General features: G+C 40.1%; 1 protein-coding gene across 1 annotated transcript in view; it reads left to right on the top strand.

Annotated features, from left to right (window-relative positions):
• TERF2 (telomeric repeat binding factor 2) overlaps positions 1-12,645 on the top strand; it is a 28,136-nt gene that overhangs the window by 13,748 nt on the left and 1,743 nt on the right. Inside the window, exons 4-9 of the mRNA XM_036275865.1 lie at positions 1,383-1,469; positions 2,514-2,660; positions 4,552-4,658; positions 6,120-6,512; positions 9,808-9,893; positions 12,075-12,118. Coding sequence (XP_036131758.1) covers positions 1,383-1,469; positions 2,514-2,660; positions 4,552-4,658; positions 6,120-6,512; positions 9,808-9,893; positions 12,075-12,118 — 864 coding nt within the window. The remainder of the gene's footprint in view (positions 1-1,382; positions 1,470-2,513; positions 2,661-4,551; positions 4,659-6,119; positions 6,513-9,807; positions 9,894-12,074; positions 12,119-12,645) is intronic.

Genomic DNA, 12,645 nt, shown 5'->3' on the forward strand with positions numbered 1-12,645 from the left:
GTGAGAGAGACATCAGTAGGTTGCCTCCTTCATGACCCCAACTAGGGATCAAACTCTCAACCTCTCAGTCTGCGGGTGGACACTCTAACTGCTGAGCCAAACCGGCCAGTGCTCAAGCGAGGCTTTTGTATCCTCATTGTGGTGGTTACGAGAGGCAATACATGTATGCAAGGTAAATAAAATTTTAAAACAATAGGACCTATCTGATTTATAAAAAGTAAGACCTTTGTATTAAAGAAAGTATCGTTTTAGTATAGTTTTTCTGCTGAAAATGATGTAAAAGTGAATATGGTTGATTAAAATGAAAAGACTTACTTTGTACCTTTCCTGGGCAGCAAGGATTTAGGCTTGTGTGCATTCAGGAACACTTAATTTGCCCTGGAGGGCTGTGCTCAGCATGTTGACAGAATCACCAGAGATTAGTATTTAATGATTTCCCTTGCTATTCCTACTACTATTGGTCTTAAATTCTTCCTTGTGAAGATTGAAAATACCTACAAACCAACCGTCCTTCCATTTGTATGTGAGATACGGTATATCCGATACCTTTCTTGAGACAGGATAGCTACTTTATCCTGTTAGATAACTCCAAGTGCTCCCAGTTTTCTCTGGCTTTTCTAATTTAAAAAAAAAAAAAATGCATTTTACATTTTTAATTACTTTTACATTTTTAATTACTGTTAATTTTCCTCTACATATATTCTCTTGGGGCTTTGTTTGTTTACTGAAGGGCTGTTCGTTTTTTGTGGCTGATAGAGCTCATCCTAACTAGAACTTTGTCCTCTTTCATGGCTGCCTGTGGATGAGCTGGGTTTGTCTGTCTCAGCACACTTTAACTGGAGCTGCCAGCTGGGGTTTATGGTAGTGAGAGGCTGTTAGTTATACAGAACTGGCCTCAAGCCTTTCATGAATGGAACTAGCAGAACTGTGTAGTCAGCAAATCTCTTTTTATTTATTTTTTCACAGTATATCTTCACCTCTATCCCTCCATTACATCAACTCTTTTGCTTCTAAAAAGAACAGAGCCAGTTGTTCTGGGGACCTGGAATGACTCGAGTCCATTTTGCCTTTTTTTTAGGAGGCCCTATTCAAACTGGGTGAATGGTCTGTCATCTAGGGGATCAGATTTTGCTGCATCAGCCATCCTTCCTTAAAAATCCAATATAATGTTGAAAATCTATACTCTATACACCAAAAGAGAGCTTACAGTAGTTCATAATACTTGAACAATAATTGTTCGTTTTTAAGTACAGGAATGTGAAAAAATTATCGGGTATATAATACTCAGTTTTACTTTCAGTAGAGCTTATTTGATATTTGATATTCTCATTACACCTGTCATCACAACAGTTAAAAGAAGATTTTTTCCTCCTGTTTTGTAGGCTGTCATAATTTGTATCAAAAATAAAGAATTTGAAAAAGCTTCAAAAATTTTGAAAAAACATATGTCCAAGGACCCCACAACTCAGGTAAATTTGATATTTTGCTCCTAAGACTTAACTCCATTTCATTGTTTTTTGTGGGAAAACAGGGACAGGGTTCTTTGTTAGGAATGTTATTTAAGTATTCATCTTTAAATATTCAGCACCTTTAGCATGTTGTCTTTTATATTCAAGATAACTTGCTGTTAGATTGGCTTTTAAATTTTTTATTTTTTTATTTATATAAGTCATTTACTTGTCCATTTCTGTCTGGTTTGTGACAGAACTGTATTTAAGTGATCAGCACCAGGTATCAAGCTATCAAGTTTTATAACACTTCTAACTTTACTTACACAAATGCTGATCCTGTATACTTGAGAATCTGCCTTTGTAAGGACTAACTCCTCTCTTTTCTGGTGTCAAAGCTCTGTTGATACCCTCCTCTTGTTGTTTTATCCTTTACATTTTCGTTTAAAAATAATAATATACATACATAATGCAAAATTCAAGAAGTACAACTAGAGTTTAGTGAAAATTATCTCTGACTCAGACATCTCATTCCTCTCCAGAGGCAACAAGTATTTTTTGCTTTTATCTTTTCAGAGATATTCTGTGTATATGCAAGCAAATAAGTATGCATGTGTGTATATATACAAACATACACATATATCTATTCTTTCTGTTCTTTCCATATACATATGTGAGAATATTCTACATATTAATTTGAGTATTTTTTTAAATTGCTTCTTTCACTTACTGTATCTTGGAGATCATTCTATATTAACAAAGAGGTTTTTTATCCTTTTTGTGTTTGGGGATTTTTTTTTTTTTAAGTTTAAAAATCTTTATGTGAATGTATAAAGGCACTTTCGATCCTAAGTTCATCATTATTTTATAGCTGCATAGTGATTCACTGTGGCTGATCCTTCATTTATTGACCCATCCTTTGTGGTGTGCTTCCCTTCCAGTATGTGTGCCAGTGATTTTCATTGAGTGTTGTGAAATTTCTGATAGTATTGTCTCAGCTTGTCAACATTGAATTTTTACTTGAGTTCTCCTTTCTCATGTTGCCAATATTGGTCCTTTGTATAGAAGCTGAGAAATGATCTCCTGAACATTATCCGTGAAAAGAATTTGGCCCACCCTGTTATCCAGAACTTTTCCTATGAGACCTTCCAGCAGAAGATGCTACGCTTCCTGGAGAGTCATCTGGATGATGCAGAGCCCTACCTCCTCACGGTGTGCCTTGGCCTTGGCCTTCTCTTTTCATAACCATGATATGGCCTTGAGGATGGGCAGGCACTTGGAAAAGGACAGCTTTTTTTAGAAGTGAAAGAGTGAATGTGTAGAACAGACTTTGAATTATACGTACTATCTTCCTTAATTAAATGCCTTCAATATACAGAAGCAGATATCCTGATAGAGACAAATGGAACAAAGCTGGTCTCCCTTACCTCCCATTTTTACTTCCTCTACATGTGATTAATCCGTTGTGGTTAAAGCAGGAGAACATTCATCTTACAAGTGATAGTGGTTCCCAGAGATGAAATTTGAGTTAAATTTGGGAGGAAGAGTGGTTTATTAGATGTGGTATGATGGGGTTGTTAACAGGAAGAAGGCATAACTGGAGAAAAGGTATGACTAGAAGAAGTATAAGGCAGAGGCCAAATGAAGACATTCTTTTTTTTTTTTTTAAATGCATGTAGTGTTTGTTTGTTTGTTTATTTATTTATTTATTTATTTATTATCCTCACCCGAGGATATTTTTCCATTTTTTTGTACAGATAGAGTGGGAGGGAGAGAGAGGAAGGGAGAGAGAGAGAGAGAGAAACATCGACGTGAAAGGGACACATCGAGTGGCTGCCACCTGCACGATCAACCAGGGCCGGGGACAAACCAACTGAAGTACGTGCCCTTAGCGGGAACCGAACCCGGGTCTCTCCGGACCGCAGGCCGACGCTTTAACCGCTGAGCCAAACTGGCCAGGGCTGAAGACATTCTTTAATTGGATCAAAGAGATAAACATAAAAGGAAACAATGAGGCTCAAGACAGTTTGTAGAAGAATTAGAACCTAGTCTGGCCTAGAAGGTGGGTGGTGGTAAGGGAAAAGTGAGTGAGAGGGTTTTTATTAAACCAGGACTGTGAGTGTTGAAAATATGGCTCATAACAGTAGATGTTCAGGGCCTCTATTAGGGGAGTGCCAGTGATCGTGGCAGTCATTTAGCAAATCTCCAATTGTTTGTAAAGCAGATAGTTTGTAATAATCAAGAAGCAAGTGTCAAGATACTTGAGACTGGCCTGGACCCTTTCCTCTATTGACTATACGGGACTGATTGAAAATGCATAAAACTTCAGTCAGAGGGAGACAAATGAGCGGTTGGAGTTAGAGCAAGACTGGCCTACTCGGGGCTTTATGTGGTATAAGTAAGGATTTTCACAGTTGTTAAAAGGCAAAACATGTTTGTGGAAATACAGTCATAAAAAATTCTATACACTAAAAGATATTAATATAAACATTAGTTATCATAAGTTTGGGGGAAAAAAAGTTTGACTTTTATATATGTCCCCAAAGGTGTTTTGGGGATTCAGAAACTAGATTAGGAATGAGATTGGAAGTGTAAAAGAGGAAATGTGAAGTAAAATCACATAATTATTTTTTTCAAATATTTTTATTGATATTTAGGGAGAGAGAGAGAAACATTGATGTGAGAGTGAAATATCAATTGGCTGCCTCTTGCATGCCCCCCACCAGGAATTGAGCCCACAATCCGGCATGTCCCCTGACTGGGAATCAAACTGGCAACCTTTTTGGTGCATGGGATGATGCCCAACCAACTGAGCCAGAGCAAAATCACATAATTATTAAAGAGTTTTTGCTTTGTCAGAATGGTTAGCACTATTCAAATTGAGTTCTCCTTTAGCATAGAAACTGTGAGCCATTTTTTGAAAAAGAAAAGAAAACATTTGAGGTCATTCTTGTGAATTCTTTTTCTTTTTATGTCCTCTAGTTTATGCTTAGATTGGATTTGTAGATGAACATGTTTGCATATTGAATATGTTCGTGGTTAAAGAAGCAGAGAATTAATGAAATTCTGTGGCTTCTTCCTGATGACATCCTTCCTTTCCTAGATGGCCAAAAAGGCTCTGAAATCTGAGTCTGCTGCCTCAACTACAGTGAAGGAAGATAAACAGCCAGCACCAGAGCCTGTGGAAAAGCCACCCAGAGAACCCGTGAGGTGAGAAGGATCCCCTCTTATGATGTTGGGTGAAACACTGGGGTGGGTGGTCTGTTGGAAACACAGTCTCCTCCTTAGAACAAGATCAGTTAGTTCCTCCTGGTGATTTGACCTCCTAACATGTTATTGGATTACTCATACAAGGCACTGTGGGAGCACACCCTGGGAAAATGAGAGCATTGAAGACTGGATGTCAGATCCCTGACAGAAGTTCCTGACTGGCTATCCCTCAAAGGTTCTTTCCTCCTGTCTCTATCTCACCCATAACTACGCTGCGCTTCCTTGTTGATACCTGATCTCTTAATACTGTGTTCAGACTTGTGAATCAGATTCCCAAGACCATCTGTGAAAGCACGGGTCACAAATGTAGATGCTTTGGGGGCCTGGTAGGAAATGTGAAGGAATGAAGTGGGTCTAGGATAGGTGAGGGCATGGTACTGGGAGCCAGAGAGGGTATGCGTTTCCGTCTTGTGTGATTCTTGCTGTGTGAAACTGTCCAAGGATTTCCAAGCTTCAGTTCAAATTTTTATGTAAAACATCCTTTTTTTTTTTTTTTTTTAAAGCTTTCCCAGTTTTTGAATGTTGGTGGTTATCTGGTTTAAAAAAAACAACTTGCATAGGTTAGGCAACAAGTCATCTGCCAGCTGGGTTTGGCCTGAAGGCTGCCAACTTGCCCTCTCCTAACAGTTTTAACTTAAAGCATACTAGCTATTCCAAACGATAGATGAACTTTATTTTGAAAGGGCATTTTCTCTGTTCCAAGACTGTGTGGTGCACTTCTTACTCTGAGAATTCTCAAGATCCCATTTACAAGTGTATTGTAGGAGAAAATGGGCAGAATGAGGACCGGTCTTTCATTTTTGTCACATGAGGGTTGGACTGGAACAGCTAGAAGAAGAGTTTGGACTTCAAGGTGAAATTGCTGGCCCGACCAGTGTGGCTCAATGGATTGAGCATCATCCCGTGAACTGAGCGGTCCTGGTTCGATTCCCAGTCAGGACACATGCCCCGGTTGCAGGCTCAATCCCCAGTGGGGGGCGTACAGGAGGTAGCCAATCACTGTTTCTCTCTCACATTGATGTTTCTATCTCTTTCTCTTCCTCTGTCTCTAAAAAATTAATAAAAACGTTTTTAAAAAATTGCTGGATTATCAGTAGGTTGTTCAGATGGACTTGTATTTATTAGTCACAGCTTTAGTTCATACAGACTAACAGGTTCAACCGCATACAGGCTAAAGAGGTCTCTGGAGGGAGTATCCTGGCCCTACTTCCTTTAAGGTTCTCTGATTTGGAGTTTAAACTCCATAGTTCAACTTAAATGGAAGCTTTTGTAAATAAAGGTTGTATCAAGCAACCTCTCTCTCTTTTTTTTTAATGAAAAATCCTCCATTTGAGGAGTTCTCTGCTAATATGAACATCATCAGTGGTGAAACTGATCTTTGTATGTTTGCCTTATTTGTAGGCAGCTACGGAATACTCCAACCACCTTTGGAATTATGACTCTGAAAGCAGCTTTTAAGACTTTGTCCGGTTCACAAGATTCTGAGGCGGTCTTCTCAAAACTGGACCAGAAAGATCTGGTACTTCCTAATAAAGCATCCCCACCATCACCAGCCCTCAAAAACAAGAGACCGAGAAAAGATGAAAACGAAGGTTCAGCGTCTGCTGAGGGAGAGGGTGGCTCTGAACTGCAGCCCAAGAACAAGCGTATGACAATAAGCAGATTGGTTTTGGAGGAGGATAGTCAGAGTACTGAGCTGAGCCCAAGCCTCAACTCCTCTCAGGAAGTCATTCCAGCATCACCGTCCAAGCCTGCGGTTCTCAACCAACCCCTCCCTAGGGAGAAGAATCCCAAGTATGAAGACCTTCTTTGTAGGAGTTTGGGGGCTGGTTGGTGGGCCTGGTTGGGCCTGGTATTGCTTCTGTGAATGAAGTAACTTTCAACTAAGTTATTCTCCACCGAGGCTTGCTCAGACTGCTAGAATGTGACTCAGGAGTGGGGAGTGACGACATAGTCATCCCTGCGAGTTCTGAAGCCCCCCATGTGGGCTTCCAGGCGTACACTAGGGCATGAGTGAGGATGGGAGGGTTTGAGAGCCTCCTGCTCATTGCTGCTTTCATTCTTAGCAGAATTCTGACACTAACTAGAGATTTATGAATATTTACAGTTTTGCACCTTCTATGAGCTGTTGAAACTGGCAAATTTCATATATTTACTAATCTCTCACATTCTCTTAGGTTCTGTGGAGCAGCAGTTAGAATGCTTTTATTTTGCTCCCCATCATGACCCCAACCTGGCTCTCGAGTTTTGCTCCCCATTGTGCCCTCTTATGGATCCTTCCTCCAGGCAAACTGGTCTGCTTGCTCTCTCTGGAACATGCTGTGTTTGTTTCTACTGTATTCTTGCTCGCTGTCATTCCCCACAGTTGGACTATCATCCCTCCATCATTGCTTGTCAGAATCCTATCCATTCTTCAAAGGGAAGAGAAGCATTTTCTTGGGCCAAGTACATTCATGTGTTATATTACTGAATCTCTACAATCTTCGGTGATATATTATTAGCCCTATTTTGTAAATGAGGAAGGTTCAGAAAAGTTATTAACTGGCCTTAAGTCACACAGCTGAAAAGTGGCAGAGTTGGGCTTTGGGATTATTAATCCAGGTCAGTCTGGACACATGCCCATAGCCTGTAAACCACTCACAGCAGGCTGCCTCTTAAAAATTCTGCCTCCTGCCTCCTCCCATGAATCTCCCCTGATCACCCTGCTGTAAGTGATCACCTCACTGGTCTCCCAAGGCCATTGCCATCTCTACCATTGCTCTTTGTTGTTTGGGGACCTGTGCTCTGGCAGCATGTGCTAGGTGCCCTGTGGGACTATGGCATCTGTTAAGTGACTCATACTGAGGCACTAATCTGTCTGCACTGTATGCACCACTACCTGCATTTGGAAGTGATTGAGTCATGGCTGGGCAAGCAAATGCAGCTCAACACACTTATTCTTGTTCCATACATGATCTCCTTGACTCCTTACAGTGATCCTGTGAAGTGTAGGTATCGCCCCATGAGAAAACTGGAGAATGCATGATTACAGTGGTTTTACTAATGGGAGGATTTTTGGAGGTTTCAGACATGATTAATTACCTCTCTCATGTGCCAAGGGTATGGAGTATGATGGATACTCTAAAGCAGGGATTGGGACACTATGGCCCCTGAGCTTGATCTGCTGGCTGCCTATTTTTGTAAATAAAGTTTTATTAGAACACAGCCACACCTATCATTTATGTATTGTCTGTAGCTACTTTTGATGCTACATTGAATTGAGTAGTTGCAACAGAGACAGTAAGGCTTGCAGAGCTGAAGATCCTATCTGGCCCTTACAGAGAAGGGATCCCATGACCCCAGCTCTAAAGGAAGTGTGTATAAGGGGCCCTGGGAGCTCCAGGGAAGAAGAGCTGAGCCTGCTCAGCAGAGTTGGTGGAGCAAGCCTTGCAGAGGAGCAAATGTTGAGCTGGCCTTGAAAGATAAGTGAGAGGTCATCAAGCATATGCAGGGCGAGGGGTGGGGGGGGTGTCTAAGCAGCAGGAACCCCTTGCATAAAGGCATGAGAAAGCCTGATATGCTCTGAAAAATGACATGTAGTCTACATAGCAGGAGAATACAATGCACAGAGAGGATGAAGGGCGAAAAGTCTGGATGGGTATATGGGCCAGAACTTGAGTTCCTATTGTATTCTATCAGGTGGAGGTTCTCAAACTAGGCTTCATATCACAGTTATCTATGGAATGTTTAAAAAATACATATTCCCAGATTCCTGAGTACTGAATTAGAAGGGGCCGTGGGATGCTCTGTAATCTGCTTTTGTAACTATGCTCCAAATAATTCTAACCCAACTAATCTGAAGGTCTGATGAGACACCACTGAGGGTTCTGAATAGGCACTGAGGGAAAGGAGAGAAGGAGGGTGACTAGACCCTGCTGCCAGGGGAGCAGTTAGGATCTGGGAGAAGCTGGGCCAGTAGAAGAGGAGGGGAAGGCTGGATTAGGGTATATCGCCTGGAGGGTAGGGCCATGATTTACTAGATTTTTATGTTCCCCACAGCACTTGGCTTGAACAAGTGCTTACTAGGTACTTATTAACCAAATAAAATAATTATTGGTTTTTGCAATTTAAGAGATCACATGCAAAACTTCTATAAAAGGCCAGCAAAACGTTAACATTTTAGGCTTTTGGACCACTTCTGTGCCTGTTGCATATTCTTTTTTGTTTTGTTTTGTTTCCTTACAACCCTTTGAAAATGTAAAATTCATTCCTTACTCAAGGGCTGTTGAAAAATCAAGAAGGAGCCACAGACTGTAGTTTGCTGACCCCTGTAGACCACTGCCCATCAAATTCTAAGTTTACCAGTGAGGAGTGCAAGCACCAGGAAGCGACCTGACTTGCCTGGGAGCACACAGCCACTAACGGGATGAGGCCCCAGATCTCAGCCCCTTCCACAACATGAGAAATTGAGAAGTATCAAAACATGCACAAGTAATAAAAGCCAAGTTCAGAGGAGGACCATGGTGTTATCCCTGATCTGCAAAGACTGTCTGCAGGGAGAGTCTACAGTACTCGGGTGAAAATGATAGACCTAGAGAGTCAAATCAGTTTATCCCAGCACTAGGATAAGTAGATAGAAAACTTACATAGTCTGACTTTTATTTATAAATAATAATTAACACAGCTAAGATCCTTTGTCTCAAATTAATTATTCAGAGAAATAACATTTTTGGGAATATAATCCAATTCAGAAATAGCCACTTAATTAGGTAATTTTGTAGAAAACTGATGCAACTCGAATTTGTTTCAAGCCTATGCACTTATTAAGCAAATTGCTTTCACTACTCATTTTCAAAATAACCAGACAGCCTTAGAAATAATATTTTGACAGGGATGGTGATATATGCAGTCGGTGCTGAGCCTGGGGGATGATGACTTGGAGATACCAGGCCAGGTCAGGATTTGGGAGTTGTGTGTATGTGAATCTTGAATGTGGTCACAGCAGAACAACAAGAAATGTAGGGCTGCAAATGAGCCAAGGACAGAATATGGGATGACCCAGGATGACTTTGTTTTATAAAACCTTGTCCTTTCATTGATCTCTCCTCAGATTACCCAAAGGCAAGTGGAACAATTCTAATGGGGTTGAAGAAAAAGAGACTTGGGTAGAAGAGGACGAACTGTTTGATGTTCAGGGTAAGCTAGGAGATTCTCCTTGGGCTCTCCTTGACCTTGCTGAGTAAGATGCATGGTACCAGCCACATCAGTGTTCCAGAAATTGCTTGTCTCCCAACTAGAAAAAGTTTAATCAGTTCTTCATTGTGACTCACAAGGAGTCAGTATATGTCCTTTCCCATGAAACAGTGGAGACTGTCAAAGTAGCACTTTGTATTTAAGGAAAAGTCCTGGTTTTGTGGTAATAAATCCTGTCTTTAGTTGTAGTTGATGTTGTTCCTAAAGGCTTTTAATTAGAAAAGGTAGAAATGGTCATTCCCTGCATTTTTGTTTAAGTAAAAAATATCTTACCAGTTTCTACATATTTTTTTCTAAGATAAGAAACATTGCTTTTTCATAATTATTACTGAACTTTATAGCATTTGCATTAGAATCTCCCACCACGTATTTTATATTCTAATGGAAATATCTAAGTGCTAAACCTTAATTTTGGAGATTCTAAGGTTTTTTCTTTAAAAATAACCTTCAGCCCTGGCCTCAGCTGTTAGAGCCTCGGCCCATGGACTAAAGAGTCATTGGTTTGATTCCCGGTCAAGAGCACATACCTCGGTTGAAGGTTCAATCCCCAGCCCCGGTCAGGGTTATGTGGGAGGCAGCCAGTCATGTGTCTCTCACATCTATGTTTTTCTCTTATGTCTCCCTCCCACTCTGTCTACAAAAAATTAAAATGTACCTTCAGTGGCAGAAACATGGTTACCAAGATCAAGATCACAGAGGAAAGGGAGAAGTAACAAAATCAGTAACAGTTGCATTAAATAGTTAAAAACAACAGCATATAAAAGTTCTAGGAAACAGCTACTTCCAATGCAGTCCAGATTGATCATCTTTAGAAATATGCTTCCCTATAGTATGAAATACTTCATAATTTTAAAATAAATAATATGCTCCTGAGCCATCTTCCTCCATTGTTTAGGATATGCTGCTAGGACAGTTGCATCTACTGAGATTTCTAGCCAGTTTCATGTTTATGCAACTTTGCCTTTTCTTGCAGCTTTTTAATTACCTCTCGTTGGCTTGAAATGGCATGTCTTTTATACTTGTATAGCCTCCTTTAAAAAATTATCTTGGTCCATGTTTTTTGAGGCCTAATCTCTTTCCATATGGTGAGAGGGTGGAGCTTGAGCAGATCTCACATAGTCTGTTGGTGTGGGAAGCTGTAATTATTATCCCATTCTTTTTTTAAGGAATTGGGCCTAATTTTTTTTTTCTTTTTATTGATTTTTTTTTTTTTTTTTAAGAGGAAGAGGGAGAGAGAAACATCGATGAGAGAGACCATCGATTGGCTGCCTCCTGCATATCCCTTACTGGGGACTGGGCTCACAACCTGAACATGTGCCCTGACCAGGAATTGAACTGGGGACATGGGTCAGCTCTCAACCACTGAGCCACACCATCTGGGCGAGCCTAATTTTTCTTATATAAAATGATCAGGGATTTGGAAATTCTGGAGTGAAACAGTAAAACTGTTATTTCAAAACAGTGGTTAACAAGAGGTTATAACGCAGAAATTATATGTGTATAAACGTGTATATATTAGGGTTTTAAATACCACAGTCCCTCAGTAATTTAGAAAATGTTAGTTTTATTAAAGAGCCTAAAATCCATCCTTAACCAATGTTTATTGAATGCCTTTATGTAAAATATTTGTTTTGTACAGATTTTCATGATTGGTATCTTGCAAACAAAGGACAAAAACAAATTATCCTTTAGTGATCTCCTTTCTTTTCTCTGGTAGTCTTTTTTTTTCTTTTTTTCTCATCTGAGGACATTTTTCCATTTTTTGTTCAGATATAGTAGAAGGGAGAGAAAGGAAGAGAGAGAGAGAAAGAGAGAGAGAGAGAGAGAGAGAGAAACATCAACGTGAAAGGGACACATTGAGTGGCTGCCACCCACACAACCCAACCAGGGCTGGGGACAAACTGCAACCGAGGTACGTACCCTTAGCGGGAACTGAACCCGGGTCTCTCTGGACCACAGGCCGACGCTCTAACAGCTGAGCCAAACTGGCCAGGGCTCCTTTCTTCTCTCAAAGTTTGTGAAATTTGAATCAAGCTTTCCCTTTAGAGATGTTCTATGTCTTTTTCTGGTGTCTGTGCAGAGAAAGGTGAACTCTGAAATGAGTCTGCTTTTAATGTTTTCCAGCTGCACAAGATGAAGAGAGTACAACCAATGTAACAAAAAAGCAGGTAACTTAAAACTCTCTTTTCTGATCTATTCTGGTTGTGGGGGTAGAACAGAGATAAAATAGAACAGATTGACCCCCATGCACCTGGCAAAAATTGTTTGCGTTTTTCTGATGATCCACACTAAGTTAAATACAGCAGGTCCTTGAATAGCATCCTATTGTTCAGTGTCATTTTGTTATAATGTTGATTAGATGCTGCAAAAATTTAACTCTTGTTTATAAGTAAAACTGGTTTTATTATATGTCATTTCGTTTCAAGTCGCATTAAGTGAGGACTTACTGTAGTTATACTCTGGACAAAAAAATCTAGCTGGACAGAGATCTGACACATTTTCCTGACCATGAACAACACACATGTTTGAAGTTGGAATGCAGAAATGATTATTAGTTGAAGATGAAATAGCAGGACATTGAAAATTTTAAATGTCTAAATCCAGTGTTACTTTATTATCTACATCATGTTTTAAAAATATAAACCCTTTCTTTGGGTTCGGGTTATTCTCCTAGGATTCTTGCATTTACCTCTTC

The sequence above is a fragment of the Molossus molossus genome, unplaced genomic scaffold (genome assembly GCF_014108415.1).
Source record: "Molossus molossus isolate mMolMol1 unplaced genomic scaffold, mMolMol1.p scaffold_m16_p_21, whole genome shotgun sequence".
Classification (NCBI taxonomy): domain Eukaryota; kingdom Metazoa; phylum Chordata; class Mammalia; order Chiroptera; family Molossidae; genus Molossus; species Molossus molossus.